This window comes from Rhinatrema bivittatum, chromosome 12 (genome assembly GCF_901001135.1).
Source record: "Rhinatrema bivittatum chromosome 12, aRhiBiv1.1, whole genome shotgun sequence".
Classification (NCBI taxonomy): domain Eukaryota; kingdom Metazoa; phylum Chordata; class Amphibia; order Gymnophiona; family Rhinatrematidae; genus Rhinatrema; species Rhinatrema bivittatum.
In genome coordinates, this window is record NC_042626.1 from 19,042,011 (window position 1) to 19,058,553 (window position 16,543).

Consider the following 16,543-nt stretch of genomic DNA (forward strand, 5'->3'; position numbering starts at 1 on the left):
CAAACAATCGATTAAACCAAAGCATGCATCGGGACAAGGGGGTAAGCACCTTTGCCAGAGAGGGATGGCATGGTGCCCAGAGAGGCGGGTGGCATCCTACGCCTGAGAGAGATGACATGGTACCCACACCCCAGTCGGGTTGGTGGCCGCCTCCTGCTGACGACCAAAGATGTAGCTTAAGATTGAGCCCCCGAGCAGGAGCTGTGAAAAGGTGGCCCCCCTCGGCTTGAGCGTGATACACACCAGGATGCTGTAGAAGAGCTCGTGCACAAAGATGCCCAGGACACTGGTGAGGATATAGGCGACGTGGTACAGAAACTCCATGTCCATGATCATGGCCTTGTATCCCCGGATGAATGTGCCTCGGTTCCCCACGAAGCTCACCACAAACACAATCTTATTGGTCAGCTGGGAGCCAGTTAAAAGAAAGAGAGAGAGAGAGTGAGGGCATTAGTAAAGTATCGGAACACACCTGGCGCATCCTGTAACTCTGCCGAAAAGAAACATTCACAGGATTTTCTTTCAAAGAGAGAAACTTACAGTTACTCTTTCTAAATATGGGCTCTTCCTCGGTCATGTTTTACAGGCTAGAACTGGTCACAATGCAACAGCTCCCACAGGAGACGGGGGGAGAAGTTGGTGTGGTGTAGACAGCTGGCTCAGTTAAGGCAGCTTGGCTACCACATGTGGCTGCCCGAGCTCCTCCACTGCTCCTGCTCTCAGCACTCAAAGTGAGTCACATCCAGTGTTCAGTGCATGCTCTTTCTTGGTCTTACTCAGTCTGGGGTTAAGACAGAGGCTAGGAGGACTCAAAGGCAGAGAAAATCCTGCATGCAATGTGCGTGCATCACAAGGCAGGCCCCAGCTATCTGTGCTCTGCACGCTACCCATTAATGACCACACTCCAGGATTCATGCTGTAGCTAGGAAGAAGAGGCATGCATGATCACACTTGTTCTCAGAAAGGAGTTCCTACTTTGTTATGTGCCGCCACTTCTGTTTTTTGTTGCTAAGAAGTGCTGAGAGCAGAGCCCAGGTGCTGGCCTGGATGTGAACATCAGGCAGGAGTGACTTTTCTGTGGTGCACCTGATCATATTTGAAGGCACACCAGTTGGGAAGCATTGCCTTAAGGGACAGGCTCTGTAACCCTGTGTCAATTCTATGAGCCATCCAGCCTCTACCTATTTGGAATATTAGGTGAATTCTCAGTGGCCTAAAGGAATATACTCCAATTTTTGAAGTTCGCAACCTTGAAATATTCTGACTTTATGTTGGAACCATAATTTCCTGGGTAGGCGCTTGTCGGATCTGCTGTCACTTACATTGAATGCTCCCAGTAGATTTAACGTAGGCCCGATGCCCAGGTAATACACGGAGCGCAGAATCAATGCCACGATGAGAGGTCGGAGGCCATAGCGCCGTGTAAACAGGGACATGATGGAGAAACAAATCAGAATCCAGAAGAGCAATGTGGTCAGGGGAGAGTCCAGCACTCCTGGACGGAGAGAGAGAGAGACACACACACGGCACACATAGCAAATAATATTAATTAGGATGGATAGGGAGGGATGCAAAGGCTGCAGCAGAAGAGGGCTGAATGTGATGAGCTTTGCTTCCGCTTCCTGTCCTAAAATACTTAATAAAGCAGATTCCTCAGGGAGGCTGCCGGGATTGCAATGGGCAGTCCAGGAATCTGCTGGGAAGGAGGCCGGTTCTGTGGGGAGCATTAGAGCACAGCTTTCAAAGCACTTTTCATGGGTGAAAGCTTTTTACTCACATAAATCAGCTATTCTGAGAATTGCCTGTGCTAAATAAGACTAAAATTATGTGCGGGGGTTCCACGTCATGTCTAGTTTTAGCCTCACTGAGAGGAGGCCTTCTCAGGGGGAGCGTTTAGGTCGGGGGAGGAAACGTGTGCATGTAATCTGCGCTTTTCACATCTATGCATGCTCTCTTCCAACAAATCTCTACCGGCACAAAAAGCAGGTGCTAGCATCCAGGCATACTTAGTACCTGGGGGAACCTTTGAAAGTCTGTGTGTACTCTCCTTTTGAATTCTGGTGCAAAGCCCATAGGTAAAAAGCAAGCGCTGACTTTGCATCAGTGAGAATTGCTCCCTTAAATACTAAGATGACTTTTCAGGGATCTGTAAGATGAATGACCCCCAGAGAGGTTAAGGGTCAGTGACTGGAAGGGGGGGCCCCTGGAGACACTTCCTTGCAGGTAGGCTGCAAGACTTACCCATCGAGGTAGCCTCAACATACGGGTAGAAGAAGGCAATGATGAGGTTGATGAAGACAGCTAGGTTAAAGGAGATACTTCCCCACAGCGTCATCCTCCGCGAGAACCAGAACATGAGGGGCATACCTTCAGGCACAAGGGGAAAAGGGAGACTGTGTTGTTATTATGACTGGAGCAGCCAAACTTCCCCATTCATGCACTCCATTAAGCTCCACAGTCCTTCTAGCCTCTGCTAAACCTGTGGAAGGGAAAACGCCATCCGCGCGGGCTATTGTCAGTAGCGCGGGAGCACACTGCCAGCTCTTACTGCGCAGTTTCCGTTGCCACTCCATCTCGTTGTGCAGGAAGGACGACTGATCAAAGAAGTCGCTGACTTTGCTGCCCTGCTCGTCTTGCTCGGTGGTGGTGAAGACTCGGTGCTTGGTCTCCTCCGTGAGGAACTCGCAGATGCTGGGAATAGGGAAGACGATCTGCTCCATGCTCCGGTCCAGGCGTACGATCTGTGTGTGGAAGAAAGGAGACATGTCATCTGCTCCTGGCTGCATGCCAAGGCTGCTCCTCTCCGATTTCCCCCGTCTCTGAGCAGTGAGGTCTGTACAGATCCATTGAGTGATGGAGAAAGAAAATATATTCTGTCATATGACCGAAGTCCTAGCGAGCATTCAGGCCGGAATGTTCATAGGCATTTATTTGCACACCATGCTATCTGACCTTTAGGTTATCGACAGAGATCCCAATCACATGAAGGAGGAGGCGCAGGGGAGATTTACCTCTATCTGAGCCGTGTGGGTTTCATAGTAAGCCAGCGGGTCCTCCTCTTCTTCCTGCACGGGCGTCGTAGACTTCAACATCTGGGACAGCTGTTTATTATTTAGACTAAGCTGAAAGAAAAACAATGCCATGAACGGTAAAAGGCCAGATGTGATCACAGCGGGACCGGCCAGTCACAGGTTTGCGCCATTGCATTCTTAAGAATGGGGGTGAGGGTGGGGTGCTGGTTCAGTAAGGCTGAGTGGGGAACTCCAAAAACACACCCGGCGTCATAAGGTGCCTTGCACGAGTCTCACTGTCGGCACTGCCATTATAAAACATTTTTATAAACAATGGCCGGGGAGTGGGGGGGGGGGGGGGGGAATCAGGGCAAAGAGGAAAAGGCTGGGTCAAAAACTAAGCCAAAAGCTGCTAGTGCGGGGCCATGGTAGTTTTGTGGCAGCGCTGGAAGGAGATCGCACAGGACCTACCATGGACGAGATGCTCTCCTCTTCCTCCTGGATGCGTCTCACTGGCTTCAAGAGATGCTGCAGGTGCTTATTGTGACGAGAGAGCTGGAAAGGCAGGAAGGGACACAGGTGAAATTGCTGTCTATCATTTACTTCAGAGTCCCTTGCTCACAAATGTAGTGAGCTTAGAGGTCTCAGCTCCTCAAAATCACTGCAAGCAACAACTAAAAAAAAAAGTAGGGGCAATGCTCTTGTTTCATAAGATGTAGACACGGCCAGAATGGATTTCATTTTTCAAACTGTGAGAAAGGGCTTCTGACCGTTGCTATAAATCTTAATACCATGTCAAGTCAGTAGCCGGAGGCAGAGAAGTCCAGTTCAGGTTCCTCTCTTGATCCCTAGTGCAGAAAATTCCTCTAGCTGTGACTACTGTAGGTGGTAATTAAGATTGTCCACCTACAGCAAATCCAAGGGACACCCCACAGGAGCGGTCATTCAGGTGAGTGTCAGAGAGAGAGTGGAATGCAGGGGTTTTCTGGGACTCTCCAGCAATGTGGTGACAGCTGTAATGCAATCAGAAGACTTGCATGTAGGCGAGCCCCGGTGAATGCTTTATCTGGTCTACCCAACTCTATGACCCCATACCCAACTTTTACATCCTGCGCTGACCACAGTGAGGAGCTTGCCAAGGAATGGCGAGTACTAAGCAAAGATTCCAACCCCGGGACCAACCGTCGATGCCAATCCATAGGGACCAACCCAGGAACAATGACCCTAGATACCAACTCTTAATATCAACTCTCGGCAACAATCCCTAAGTACCAACTCCAGCCCATCAGGTACTCACCTGCAATGCTAAGATATAGATGTTATGTCCGACTTCCCGGGGAGACACCTCTGAGTTCTCACATTCGTTTTCCTCATGATAGGCCTTCTTAATCACATCAACCTTTAAGGGATTGTCAACCAAGAGCAAGACATGAGGCTAGGGGACTGGCAACAAAGAGCATCAATTTATAAAAGAGTGAAAAAAACATATCTGTAATACCATTTATATTCTGTGGTGCACGTCAGGGGGTAACTGGTGGAGCTCTGCAGAGCACACCAATGTTTAAGAGAGGCATGAAAGAATCCAATCCCGACAAAGGCTAATGGGAGGGAGACAACGACCCTGCTTCATTTCCACTGATCCCTATTGATGAGGGCAGGGTGTGGGCAGGAGCCTGGGCCAAGTCAGGTCATCTGCAGGTTCAGGCCAGTGGAGGAGACTGCAGGTCACAGAGGCATCTCCTTTCCGCCTCCCCAGGAGGGGGGCGATTATCAAACGGTCCACATTGGGACAACACTTGTAAGAACTCTGCATCAATCTTCAAAATGAAAGTACGTGTGTATTTTCACTTATTAATCTGCCATGGCTATAACGTACCCATGGACATTGGCACCTGCTTTTTGTGTAGAAAATAATTTACATAGAGGGAGCAGTGCAAGGCATCGCAGCCACAGGACATGGTACACTCTCCCTAGGAGGAGCAGCATAAGGCATCCGCTGCCACGGGACATGGTACACTCTCCCTAGGAGGAGCAGCATAAGGCATCCGCTGCCACGGGACATGGTACACTCTCCCTAGGAGGAGCAGCATAAGGCATCACAGCCACGGGACATGGTACACTCTCCCTAGGAGGAGCAGCATAAGGCATCACAGCCACGGGACATGGTACACTCTCCCTAGGAGGAGCAGCATAAGGCATCACAGCCACGGGACATGGTACACTCTCCCTAGGAGGAGCAGCATAAGACATCGCTGCCACGGGACATGGTACACTCTCCCTAGGAGGAGCAGCATAAGGCATCACAGCCACGGGACATGGTACACTCTCCCTAGGAGGAGCAGCATAAGACATCGCTGCCACGGGACATGGTACACTCTCCCTAGGAGGAGCAGCATAAGACATCGCTGCCACGGGACATGGTACACTCTCCCTAGGAGGAGCAGCATAAGACATCACAGCCACGGGACATGGTACACTCTCCCTAGGAGGAATAGCATAAGACATCCGCTGCCACGGGACATGGTACACTCTCCCTAGGAGGAGCAGCATAAGGCATCCGCTGCCACGGGACATGGTACACTCTCCCTAGGAGGAGCAGCATAAGACATCGCTGCCACAGGACATGGTACACTCTCCCTAGGAGGAGCAGCATAAGGCATCACAGCCACGGGACATGGTACACTCTCCCTAGGAGGAGCAGCATAAGGCATCACAGCCACGGGACATGGTACACTCTCCCTAGGAGGAGCAGCATAAGGCATCACAGCCACGGGACATGGTACACTCTCCCTAGGAGGAGCAGCATAAGGCATCACAGCCACGGGACATGGTACACTCTCCCTAGGAGGAATAGCATAAGACATCACAGCCACGGGACGTGGTACACTCTCCCTAGGAGGAGCAGCATAAGACATCGCAGCCACGGGACGTGGTACACTATTGCGAGATTCTGGGACATCCATGCCAACAATGGAGTCTTGCTCTAGGTGCCATCTCTTCCATCCTGTATTTCTTACCAGTTCTTGAGGTCGGAGGCTGATGAGGATCCTTTCTGCATTCTCACTGTCATGACGGCTCTCCATCAGCGCCAGTAGCAGCTTGGAGGCATTGTCCTGGAAATAGACACGTGAGTAAAAGGTTAAATGCCACCCAACGGCACTCAGCTGAGACTGTACGTCAGCAACTGTACCTAGTGCACCTCCCTCAGTAACTTCACCTGAGCTTCCCTTGGGACACATCTGCACACATACATGAGCACAAACACGTTTGTATATAAACATACAGCCTATCCTATACACACATTAATACAATCACATGCGTCTCTCACACTAGCGCACACATTCATGCATAAACACGTGCACACAAGTGTGTCTCGCACACAGGCATGTGCACACAAACAAAAAGCTTTCCTCTCTCTCTCAAATGCACGTGCACAAAAGCATCCACTGCATCTCTCGCTTTCTCACCCACACACGCGCGCACCACCTTTTACCTTCAGTTGCAACACCAGATCCATGCGGTACTTGCACAGGGGACTGATGTCATTGAGGATGAGAGCAGCAATGATGTCGATGCCATTGGACTCATGCGTCACGATACAGCTCTGTGGGAAAACATACACGCAGGTTACAGACAGGCAGGACACGTATACATTGCCAGTGCGGGACACGCGCACATCAGAAGTATGTGAAATCCACATGCGTGGACACTTTACAGGCCTGGGGAACGTGTGCATGGTGTGGGCCATGGACCGCGTGCATGCGCGTCGCAGGTTCGGTGCACGCGTGCCTGGGTTCCAGGTATGAGGAACACACATGCACACGTTCCAGGTATGGGAAACATGCGACAGACCTGTCTGAGTCCTGGCAGCACCGGTACCTGATTCTCATGACAGGGGCCCTGGCAGTACTCAGTCAGGGTCTCCAGTGTCTGGATGATAAGGGGCACATTGTTCTCGTTGATGTATAGGCCCAGCAGGCCCAGGCCACCCGTGGTGCTGCCACACATGATGTCCAGGAACTGCAGCGTTTCACACACCAAATTGTAGTTGGTCTTGTTGTTCTGGCTCCGCAGAAAATCCTGCAAGGGAAGAAAATGCTCAAAAAAAAAAGATCCCAAAGCTTAAGAGAGGTTGAGCCTGATAGATGGGAGGGCAGAGCCACTGAACGCATTTTGGCTCACAGTCCCACGCTAACTCGTACCACTAATGCTGCTGCCATTTGAGGCACTTTGACCCCAGCTGAAAGGTTTTCTGACTCCATCTGGAGTCCCGACCCACAGTTTGGGAAGCCCGGCTCTGAAGAGGTTACATGCATCAGCCTTGCTACCACATAGGAAAGCAAAGGACAACTGGAGCCTAAGGCAGTGCACCAGGAATTAAACTGGGCAGACTGGATGGGCCTTACTGTCCTTCCTCTCCCTTCTGATCCTACGTTTCTCATGTTAGCCTAATGATGGGTATCACAGCCTGCAAACGATCCTGGATGTAACTGTTCAGTATCTGGAAGACTTATTCACTCAGGATCAGTTGAGTGCCCTTTGTTCGTGACTCCCTGTCCTCATCTCTCTTCGGGGGGGGGGGGGGGGGAGTGAAGAGAAAGCGGCATCTCCCCCATCACATTCAGGTTTGGTCCGCTCACGGGTGCAATGCTCCAGGCTGTCGATGGCACCAGTAATGGAGCACCATAGCCCTTGGCTCAACCTTGTCCTCTTTGCACAGAGGGCATGCCGTGCTGGAGCCTGCAGTCACTCACCTGCAGATCCGGGTTGTGGTTCTCACACAGAAGCTGCAGGAAGCGGAGGATGGGCTCCATGATCAGCACCACCGGCCCCATCTCGTTGCTCTCACCGTGCTCTCCGGCCTCGTGGCCCTTCCGGAAGGCAGAGCTCATGGCGTGGCGGGAGTGGGCATTCAGCGCCAGCAATTGGGAGTTCCGTACTGTGGAGAAATTCAGCACTTACTGTTACAATGTCCAGCACGGCCCCGACGTGAAATTCCGGCTACGTGGACAAAGTCCCAACCCATAGGGCAGTCAGATTCCAGGGAGGGATCCACCATTTGGCACAGGCCTCGGACTGAAGTCAAGACAGTTCTTCATCCCCTCAGGCTTCTCAGAGTTCACCGGGTATAACTGCTCTGAATTTGCTCCCCAGAGGAGAGAAAGCAGTACAGAAAGCGGGCCGGGCTAGGCCCACATGTGCCAGCCCTCATTAATGTAAATTTGAGAGGATTGTCCTGATGGCACCAGGAGCTGAACTTCACATTCCAGTTGCAGCTATTGATGAATGAACGTCCTCCCTCTCTCTCTCCTTTTACCCAGTTATACATTATTTCACCTGAAATTTTTGATAGTTACTGCAGTTTTACATTTAATTCTCCATTCAAGGATGGAGACAGGATGGAAGCGGTCCAGAGAGGGGCAACTAGAATGGTGTGGGTTATGCCCCAAAAGACTTATGGGATGAGACCCAAAGATCTGAATGTGTGTTCCCTGGAGAGGAGGAGAGGCAGTGGGGGGATGCGATACAGACTTTTAAATGCCTTAGAAGTATAAATGATGTACCAGAATTGAGCCTTTTCCAATGTAAAATAGGTTGTGGATGTGGGAGAAGACTCAGGAACAGTGCTGAGAGGCGTTTCTTTGCAGAGATGCCTAAGAAGTGGTGAAGACTGGAACGGTAATGGAATTCAGGAGGGTGAGGGATAAACATAGAGGAAGCCTAGTGGTTAGAGGATGGGGTAATGGAGAAATTACTTACCTGATAATTTTGTTTTCATTAGTGTAGACAAATGGACTCAGGACAAATGACTTATGCTCCCCTGCCAGCAGTTGGAGACGGAGTCAGGTTTCAAAGCTGACGTCACCCTAGATCCACCCATGTAATGACCCTGGCCTTTCAGTATTCTCTTCAAAAGCCACTGTGGTCATACTATCGAAAAAAGTTGATTAAAAATGGATAACCATAACTTCACTCAATCAAACAAACACTGAACCCCAGTAAGATTACAGATACCCTGATCTAGGGCCTGGATGACAGCTTACCCTTAATCTCTTGGAATCAATATCCACTCCACAGGCGAATCCTTGGCACCGTTCTTGGGCAGCCGGGGGCGGGATGCTGAGTCCATCTGTCTACACTAAGGAAAAGGAAATTATCAGGTAAATAATTTCTCCATTTCCTAGCATGTAGCCAGATGGACTTAGGACCAATGGGATGTACAAAAGCTACTCCAAATTGGAGTGGGAGGCTGCCCACGGTCCGGTTAACACTGCCCTTGCAAAGGCTGCATCCTCCCGGGCCTGTACATCCAGGCGAAATAACCTGGAGAAGGTGTGCAAGGAGGACCATGTCGCCGCTCAGCAGATATCGACAGGGGACAGCAGTCTAACTTCCACCCATGAGACCGCCTGAGCCCTAGTGGAATGAGCTTCAACCTGAGAAGGTAATGGCTTTCCTGCCTCCATACAGGCTCCCGTGACTACCTCCTTAATCCAGCAAGCTATGGTAGCCCGTGAAGCTGGTTCACCCTGCTTCCTTCCACTGTGAAGGACAAACAGGTGGTCTGTCTTTCGGTCCAGTTCTGAAATGTACAGATATCGCTTCAAAAGTCTACCGACATTCAAATGACGGAGGAGGCGGTATTCCTCCGCATCCCTATGCTTATCTAGGGAAGACAATGAAATGGACTGATTCAAATGAAACTCCGAGACTACTTTGGGCAAGAAGGATGGAACGGTATGAAGCTGTAACATTCCTGGAGTCATCCAGAGGAACAGTTCCGAACACAACAATGCCCGCAGTTCAGAGATGCAATGTGCCGACCATATAGCCACCAGGAATACCATTTTCAAGGTTAATAAATTCAAGGAAAGACTGTGCAGCGGCCAGAAGGAGGGCCCTTCCAAAAATTCCACAAGGGAACCGTAGGGGTGACCAAAGGTGCTTCACCCCTTTTAGAAAATGGGCCACGTCCGGATGAGCTGACAGAATGGTTCCGTTCACCTCGCCAGTGAAAAAGGAGAGTCGCTACCTGCACCTTCAAGAAGTTAAGGGCCAAACCTTTATTCAAGCCGTCCTGCAAAAATACCAGAATAAGTGTTATTTTGACCGCCCGAGGGGGGACACCACGTTCCTCACACCAGGCCTCACATACTCTCCAGACCCGCACATATGCTAGGGATGTACAGAACTGAGCGCAGAGTAAGGTGGCAATTACCGCCACAGAATATCCTTGCTTCATCAGGAGAGCCCTCCCAAGGGCCAGACCATAACACAGAATCGAGTCAGATCCTCGTGAAGGACCAGTCCCTGCAGTATCATGTCACTGTGTGGTGGGAGGCACAGAGGGGTCTCCATGAGGAGTCTCAGCATTTCCACATACCACAGACACCTTGATCAATCTGGAGCTACTAGTAGGACTAATTCCCTGTGGTACTCGATTCTGCGAATGATCCTGCCCAGCAGGAGCCATGGAGGGAAGGTGTATAGCAACTCTTCCTCCGGCCAGGTCTGAACGAGAGCGTCGATCCCCGGGGACCACGAATCTCTTCTGCAACTGAAGAATCAGGGAACCTTCGCATTGTAAGATGTGGCCAGCAAGTCGATAGACGGGAAATCTACTATCAATTGAAAGGCTTCGGCCGACAACACCCACTCTCCTGCTTAGAAAGTCTGTTCTGGCGTTGTCTTTTCCTGCAATATGTGAGGCTGAGATCTCTGTAGATGTTTTTCCGCCCATTCCATAAGGAGCTCTATTTCCTGAGATATCTACTGGCTCTTGGTTCCTCCATGGTGAATGATGTAGGCTACCATTGTTGCATTGCCCGACCTTGGACATTGTCCGACAGGACAATGGACATTGGACAATGGACATTGTCCGACAGGATCAAGTGGTCTGCATAATATGTAACATTCCTGGAGTCATCCATAATATGCAGACCACTTGATCCTGGAGTCTGTGACTGAATTGCAAGCACGCCAGCCTCACTACCCAGGAATCCAGGTGATTGATGTTCCAGAGGGCCTCTTCCTCCATCCAACATCCCTGGGCCATGAATTCCTGACAGTGAGCTTCTCAGCCTTGGAGACTTGCATCCGTTGTAAGAACCAGCCAGTTTGGGGAGGACAGGGATACCCCTCTGCTCAGATGAGCTTCCTGCAACTACCACTTGAGGTGAGAGCAGATTCCCATCGGTAAGTGGAGCCGAATCGAATAGTCTTGAGACTGCGAGTTCCAACGTGACAGTAGCGAGTATTGAAGTGGGTGCATGTGTGCTCTTGCCCACAGCAATACTTCCAAGGTTGCTGCCATTAAACCGGGAACTTAGAGAAAACTCCACACCGTTGGGCATATTGTGTTCATCAACTGACGCATCTGGGACATCAACTTCCCTATCTGTGTGGTCGGAAGGAAGACTTTGCCCTGCCTGGTGTCGAACCAGACTTCCAGATACTCCAACGACTGGGAAGGCTTGAGACTGCTCTTGTCCAGGTTTACTACCTAACAGAGTTCCTGAAGCAAGGTCACCCTGTTGGTCATCCGGAGACTTTTTTCCACAGACTTGGCCCGGATCAACCAATTGTCCAAGTACGGGTGTACCAGGATTTCTTCTCTTCTCAACGCTGCCGCCATGACCACCATAATCTTAGAAAGTGTTCGGTGGGGGCAGTGGCTAGGCTAAAGGGCAGTGGCTAGGGGGCGGTGGCTAGGCTAAAGGGCAGTGCCCGAAACTGATAAAGACTACCCAGTACAGCAAAGCTTAGGAAGTGTTGGTGTTCTTGACAGATTGGAATGTGGAGATAAGCCTCGGATAGGTCCAGGGAAGTTAGGAACTCTCCAGGTTGTACGGCCATTATCACGATGTGTAAAGTTTCCATGAGGAAATGACTCACTCATAATTGATAGTTGTCCCTATTGAGGTCCAGAATGGGGCGAAAGGAACCGTCCTTCTTGGGTATGATGAATGAATATGTTCCGAGGAGCTCTGTGAAATTCCAGCACATATCCTTCTCATATGACTTCCAGTACCCATTTATCCAAAGTGATCTCAACCCACCTTTTGTAAAAGAGAGACAGTTTACCCCCTATCTCCCCGTTCTGAAGATGGATCGGTAAAATTTCCTTGGGAGGTTCGGGACGATCCTGAACCCGAACTTGCCCCTCTCTTGAGCTGTTGACTATGAAAGGACTGAATTGTTCCAAAGGGCTGAGACCTCTAAAATGTTGAGTTCCTGTAGGGGTGGAAACGTTGAGAGCCCCTGGACCGGCCTCTCATAGACGAGGGGTGCTGCAACTGCTTCCTCTTATCTTCCGGTAGTCAGGAGACTGGAGATTCTCCCCATATACTGTCCAGTTTTTCCAATTCATTTCTGAATAGGAGTGATCTTTTAAAGGGCATCTTTGTAAGGTTGGCCTTGGAGGTTGTGTCAGCTGACCAATTCCACAGTCATAGCTGTCTTCTGGCCTCTACCACTGAGGCTGCTCTTCTCGCTGAAGTATGGACTAAATCTGAGCCCGCATCTGCTAAAAAGGTGGCAGTGGGACTGCTCTGGGGTTCACCCCGAGTCATCCACCTCCTGAGAGAGCAGTAGGCACAAATGTGCTACCAGGGCACAACAAGCAGCAATCTGTATGGTCATTACTACTGCATCAAAGGCTTGTTTAAGGATAGACTCCAACTGTCTATCATGTGCATCCTTTAAGGTCGCTCCTCCCTTCACTGGGATTGTTGTTCGCTTAGAGACGGCGCAGACCAGTGCATCCACTAGACACAATCATCTCGCTACCATGCTCACCATGTCGCCCAAATTCTACAAACTTACCTCCACTAGAACACGTGCTATATCAATCGCTGGGCCAACCCTCTGGAACACAATGCCAGTCGAACTACGACAAGAAGAATGCCTAAAAACCTTCAAACGAAAGCTTAAGACCTGGCTCTTCTCTAAAGCATACACGTAATTTGTTCCTCGCTCTCATCTATGTTCCCCTCAAGACCTCGCTTTCTCTTAAAAAAAAATAAAAAATATATATATATATATATATATTTAAACCTTACTTCCCCCCTCTCACTATAGTGTCACCCTTACCCCCTCCTATCTCTTCTTCCCCCCTTCCCCTCTCTTCCCTCTCACCCCTTTTTTACTCAAATGATATATTTTGTTATTCCCTATCATTGTACATCTTGTAAATACTTACGACCCTTGCTTACAATAATTTAAGAATTAACTTAATACTTAATTCTCCTTCACATTTCCCCCCCCTCTCATTTACTCTCTTGTTAATATGTTATATTTATTTTATGTTCACCTCTATATTTCCCCCTCCTTTTAATCACCCCCATGTTATGTTATATTTGTTTTATGTTAAACTTGTTCGATGTAAAGCGCCACCCCAGGCACTAGTTTATGTTACGCTGTGAACCGATGTGATATCACTGATGAATGTCGGTATATAAAAACGTTAAATAAATAAATCAATCAATCAATCCACTTCAGGGAAACGCAAATGTTATCTCACTGTTGGATCCAGCGGGTATAGAGCTTCTAACGCCAAGCTTCCTTTAAAGCTTGCTTCTGGGGCATCCCATTCCAGGTCAACTCCTGGATGGCTTCCAGTATTGGGAAGTAGTAAGAGGCTTTTCGTAGGGAAATCAAAATGGGGTTCTTTTTTGGTTCCATCATAGATTCCACTCCAGGAACTCCCAGCTTTTTCAGGGTCTGGGAAACCAAGGCTGGCAATTCGTCTCTATGAAAGAACTGTAACATGGTCCGATACGGTTCTAATCCAGGGGGAATTTCCCCTTCTTTCAAGGGACCTTGCTCTTCATCTACTGTATCAGGGTCCCTACTAGGGATACCCTTAGTCAGTCAGGACATGCCTCGAGGTCTGCCAACAGGACTGGGAGAGGGAATGGGGGCCAGCTGGGGTTCTGTCCAGACAGGGGCAAGAGAGGAAGTAAACCGCACCTGTACAAAGGCCCAGCGGCGGACTCACGATGTCGGACCAGCCCGGGTATTCGCCGCCCAGGCCGGCCCAGGACACATCACGTGGTCTGCCGAGCGCGGCTCTGTCACGGCTGCGCACGGCAGACCACGTGACTGGAGCGACCGGCCCACCGGGGGATGCCCGATCCCCCAATGGGCCAATCCGCCCCTGCAAAGGCCTGTAGTCCTTGGAAAAATTCCACCCGTGAAAAGGCTGCCGGGTCCATGCCTAGACCGGGGGGAATTGGGATGGGCCCAGCCGAGTTTCCCTCTCCCATGGAAGACCCAGCCACGGGGTTACTCAGATCCGGAGTACTTCCAGTTAAGGCTGCCAATCCATCATCTGAATTGGGAGGAGTCGAGCTCAGCAAAGGTCAGGGAGGCCAAGCCCCCTTGGGTTTCCTCACACTACTGACACAAGTTGGAATCCAGGTTAGGCTGGGAAGCCTTAATATGACAAGCAGCGCAGAGAGCAAGACACTTATGTTTTTTGGCTGCTGGCGCCATTGGCAGGGGTAACTGTGCATTCGATCGGCTTGCGCTTAAAAATGTATGCGCACAAATTTTAAGCACCTAGGTGGGGCGCAGTGCATGCACAGCCCATGCACCCAGCTTTTCCTGAATCTTACGCTTACTTTACTGTGCATGTAAGTACGTGCACAATGTTATGCACACGGCCCGTGCACAGAGCCAATGCACCGCACATACCGATGTCCTATGGCGGGCAATACGAGACGCACAAAGACTCGTACAAGATGGCACCACTGCAGCCTACCATGCAGTGCGCAGACCAAGTTTAAAGCGTGGCCTAGCCCACCGGGGGGGGGGCGCTCAACCCACTCATTAGCCCCCTTACCTATGCCCCAACAGGATCAGGAACAACGTCGGCACAGCGCACCAAGCAAAGAGACCGGAGGAAGTCTTACCAAAATTCCTCTTTTCTGAAGGTAAACCTTTTTTCTTTTTAAACTTATCTAGGCTCAACGCTTACCGGATGTGTACAGAGATGATCTCCGGCTGCAGAGGAGAGGGATTTGGCTGTCTCCGTCGTGCTCAGCTTCTTGCACCCACTGCCTTTCAGCTGCTTTAGCAGCAAAGTCCACGCCGGGATCCGGCTACCGAACCAAGGCAGACCTCTGAGGGATCTCAGAATCACCTCAGGAATTCTCAACTGGGGGAGGGACCTTTAAGTATCACCACAGGAGAGTGGGGCTCAATCTTTTCTCCAATTTAAAAGTAGAATTTCTTCTTCCAAAAGGTACAGCGATCCCCATAGGGAAAGCATGTCTGCATCTGCTGGAGACGGAGAAATACTGAAGGGCTGAGGTCACTGCAGGGGTGTATCTAGGGGTGATGTCAGTTTTGAAACCTGACTCCATCTCTAGCTGGCAGGGGAGCATAACCCATTGCTCCTGAGTCCATCTGGCTACACACTAGGAAATTCTCTCATTTGATTATGTAGCATTGGGATATTACGTTTTGAGAAGCCATTTGTTTCTTTGCTGTTTACTTAATTTTAGGTGCAACATTTCTGCATGGGGGTAACCTCTAAGGAGCAGCAGTTCCTACCCTAAACAACTTGCTGATCTGACTGGATGGACCATTTGGTCTCTATCTGCAATCATAAATTATATTATTTTAAGTCCTTATGGAGGTAGAGAGGGGCGGCTGCAGTTTAAAATGTCTGAAAATTGCTCTTTTGAATTCCGGTAACGTGGTGGGTGGGTGCGGGGCCTCTTTCGCTGCTCACCTTTTGGTGTGGGCTCGTTGCTGGTCTCTCTGTCCTCCCGGGACTTCATTCCTAGGTCATTCATGTTCACAGACACAGTGGATTTGATCTCCTGCTGGGCGCTCTTTATCCGATCCTGCAGGACCTTGAAGAACTTCTCGGACTTGTTGTCGCCTTTCATCAAGTTGTAGAAGGAATTCTGCAGAGTTGGGGTTCATAGAATCAAAACCTAGCTTACATGTACCCTCACCAGCCCCTGCCCTTAGTGCTAGGGTCCTGAGAATGCATCACTATGGTTACTTCCATCCTTCCTGCCTTTTTATCCACACCCCTGGCTGAAGCAGGTCCTTCCTGTATCTATGTCCCAACTGTTTCGAATGGTACCTTCCATCCACCTCTGTCTCCATATTTCCCTGGCCCCTCAGATATCTTTCATGCTGCCTGTTCCTCTGTGTTCCCCACAGTCGTAGTGGTAGTTTCCATCATACCTTAATATCTATGTACTCCATCACCAGCTGTAATACTACTTTCCACCCTACTGGTATCTCTAGGTCCCCGCCTTCACTGATCCCCCCCATCTGTAGTGGTATTTTCCATCCTACTTGTATTCCTCATGACTGAAGTAGTACTTTCCATGTTACCTGTACCTCTGTGTGTCCCGTCCCCCCTCCCCCTGGCTGTGGTGGTACTTTTCATTCTACTGGGTCTTCCTGGTTGCAGTGGTACCGTCCAATCTACTTGTAGCAATCTGAACCCCCTTGTGGGGAGATATCTCCTGTTTACCACTGATGCACCAATTATGAATTAAAATAGA

At 50.0% G+C, this 16,543-nt stretch overlaps 1 protein-coding gene across 1 annotated transcript in view; it reads right to left on the reverse strand.

Moving 5' to 3' along the window:
- ITPR3 (inositol 1,4,5-trisphosphate receptor type 3) overlaps positions 1–16,543 on the reverse strand; it is a 149,865-nt gene that overhangs the window by 8,455 nt on the left and 124,867 nt on the right. Inside the window, exons 40-51 of the mRNA XM_029572208.1 lie at positions 15,751–15,928; positions 7,766–7,950; positions 6,891–7,091; positions 6,505–6,615; positions 6,029–6,124; positions 4,309–4,410; positions 3,483–3,566; positions 3,012–3,122; positions 2,549–2,741; positions 2,242–2,367; positions 1,323–1,495; positions 244–408 (exon numbers count right to left, since the gene is read on the reverse strand). Of these exons, the coding sequence (XP_029428068.1) occupies positions 244–408; positions 1,323–1,495; positions 2,242–2,367; positions 2,549–2,741; positions 3,012–3,122; positions 3,483–3,566; positions 4,309–4,410; positions 6,029–6,124; positions 6,505–6,615; positions 6,891–7,091; positions 7,766–7,950; positions 15,751–15,928 (1,725 nt within the window). The remainder of the gene's footprint in view (positions 1–243; positions 409–1,322; positions 1,496–2,241; positions 2,368–2,548; positions 2,742–3,011; positions 3,123–3,482; positions 3,567–4,308; positions 4,411–6,028; positions 6,125–6,504; positions 6,616–6,890; positions 7,092–7,765; positions 7,951–15,750; positions 15,929–16,543) is intronic.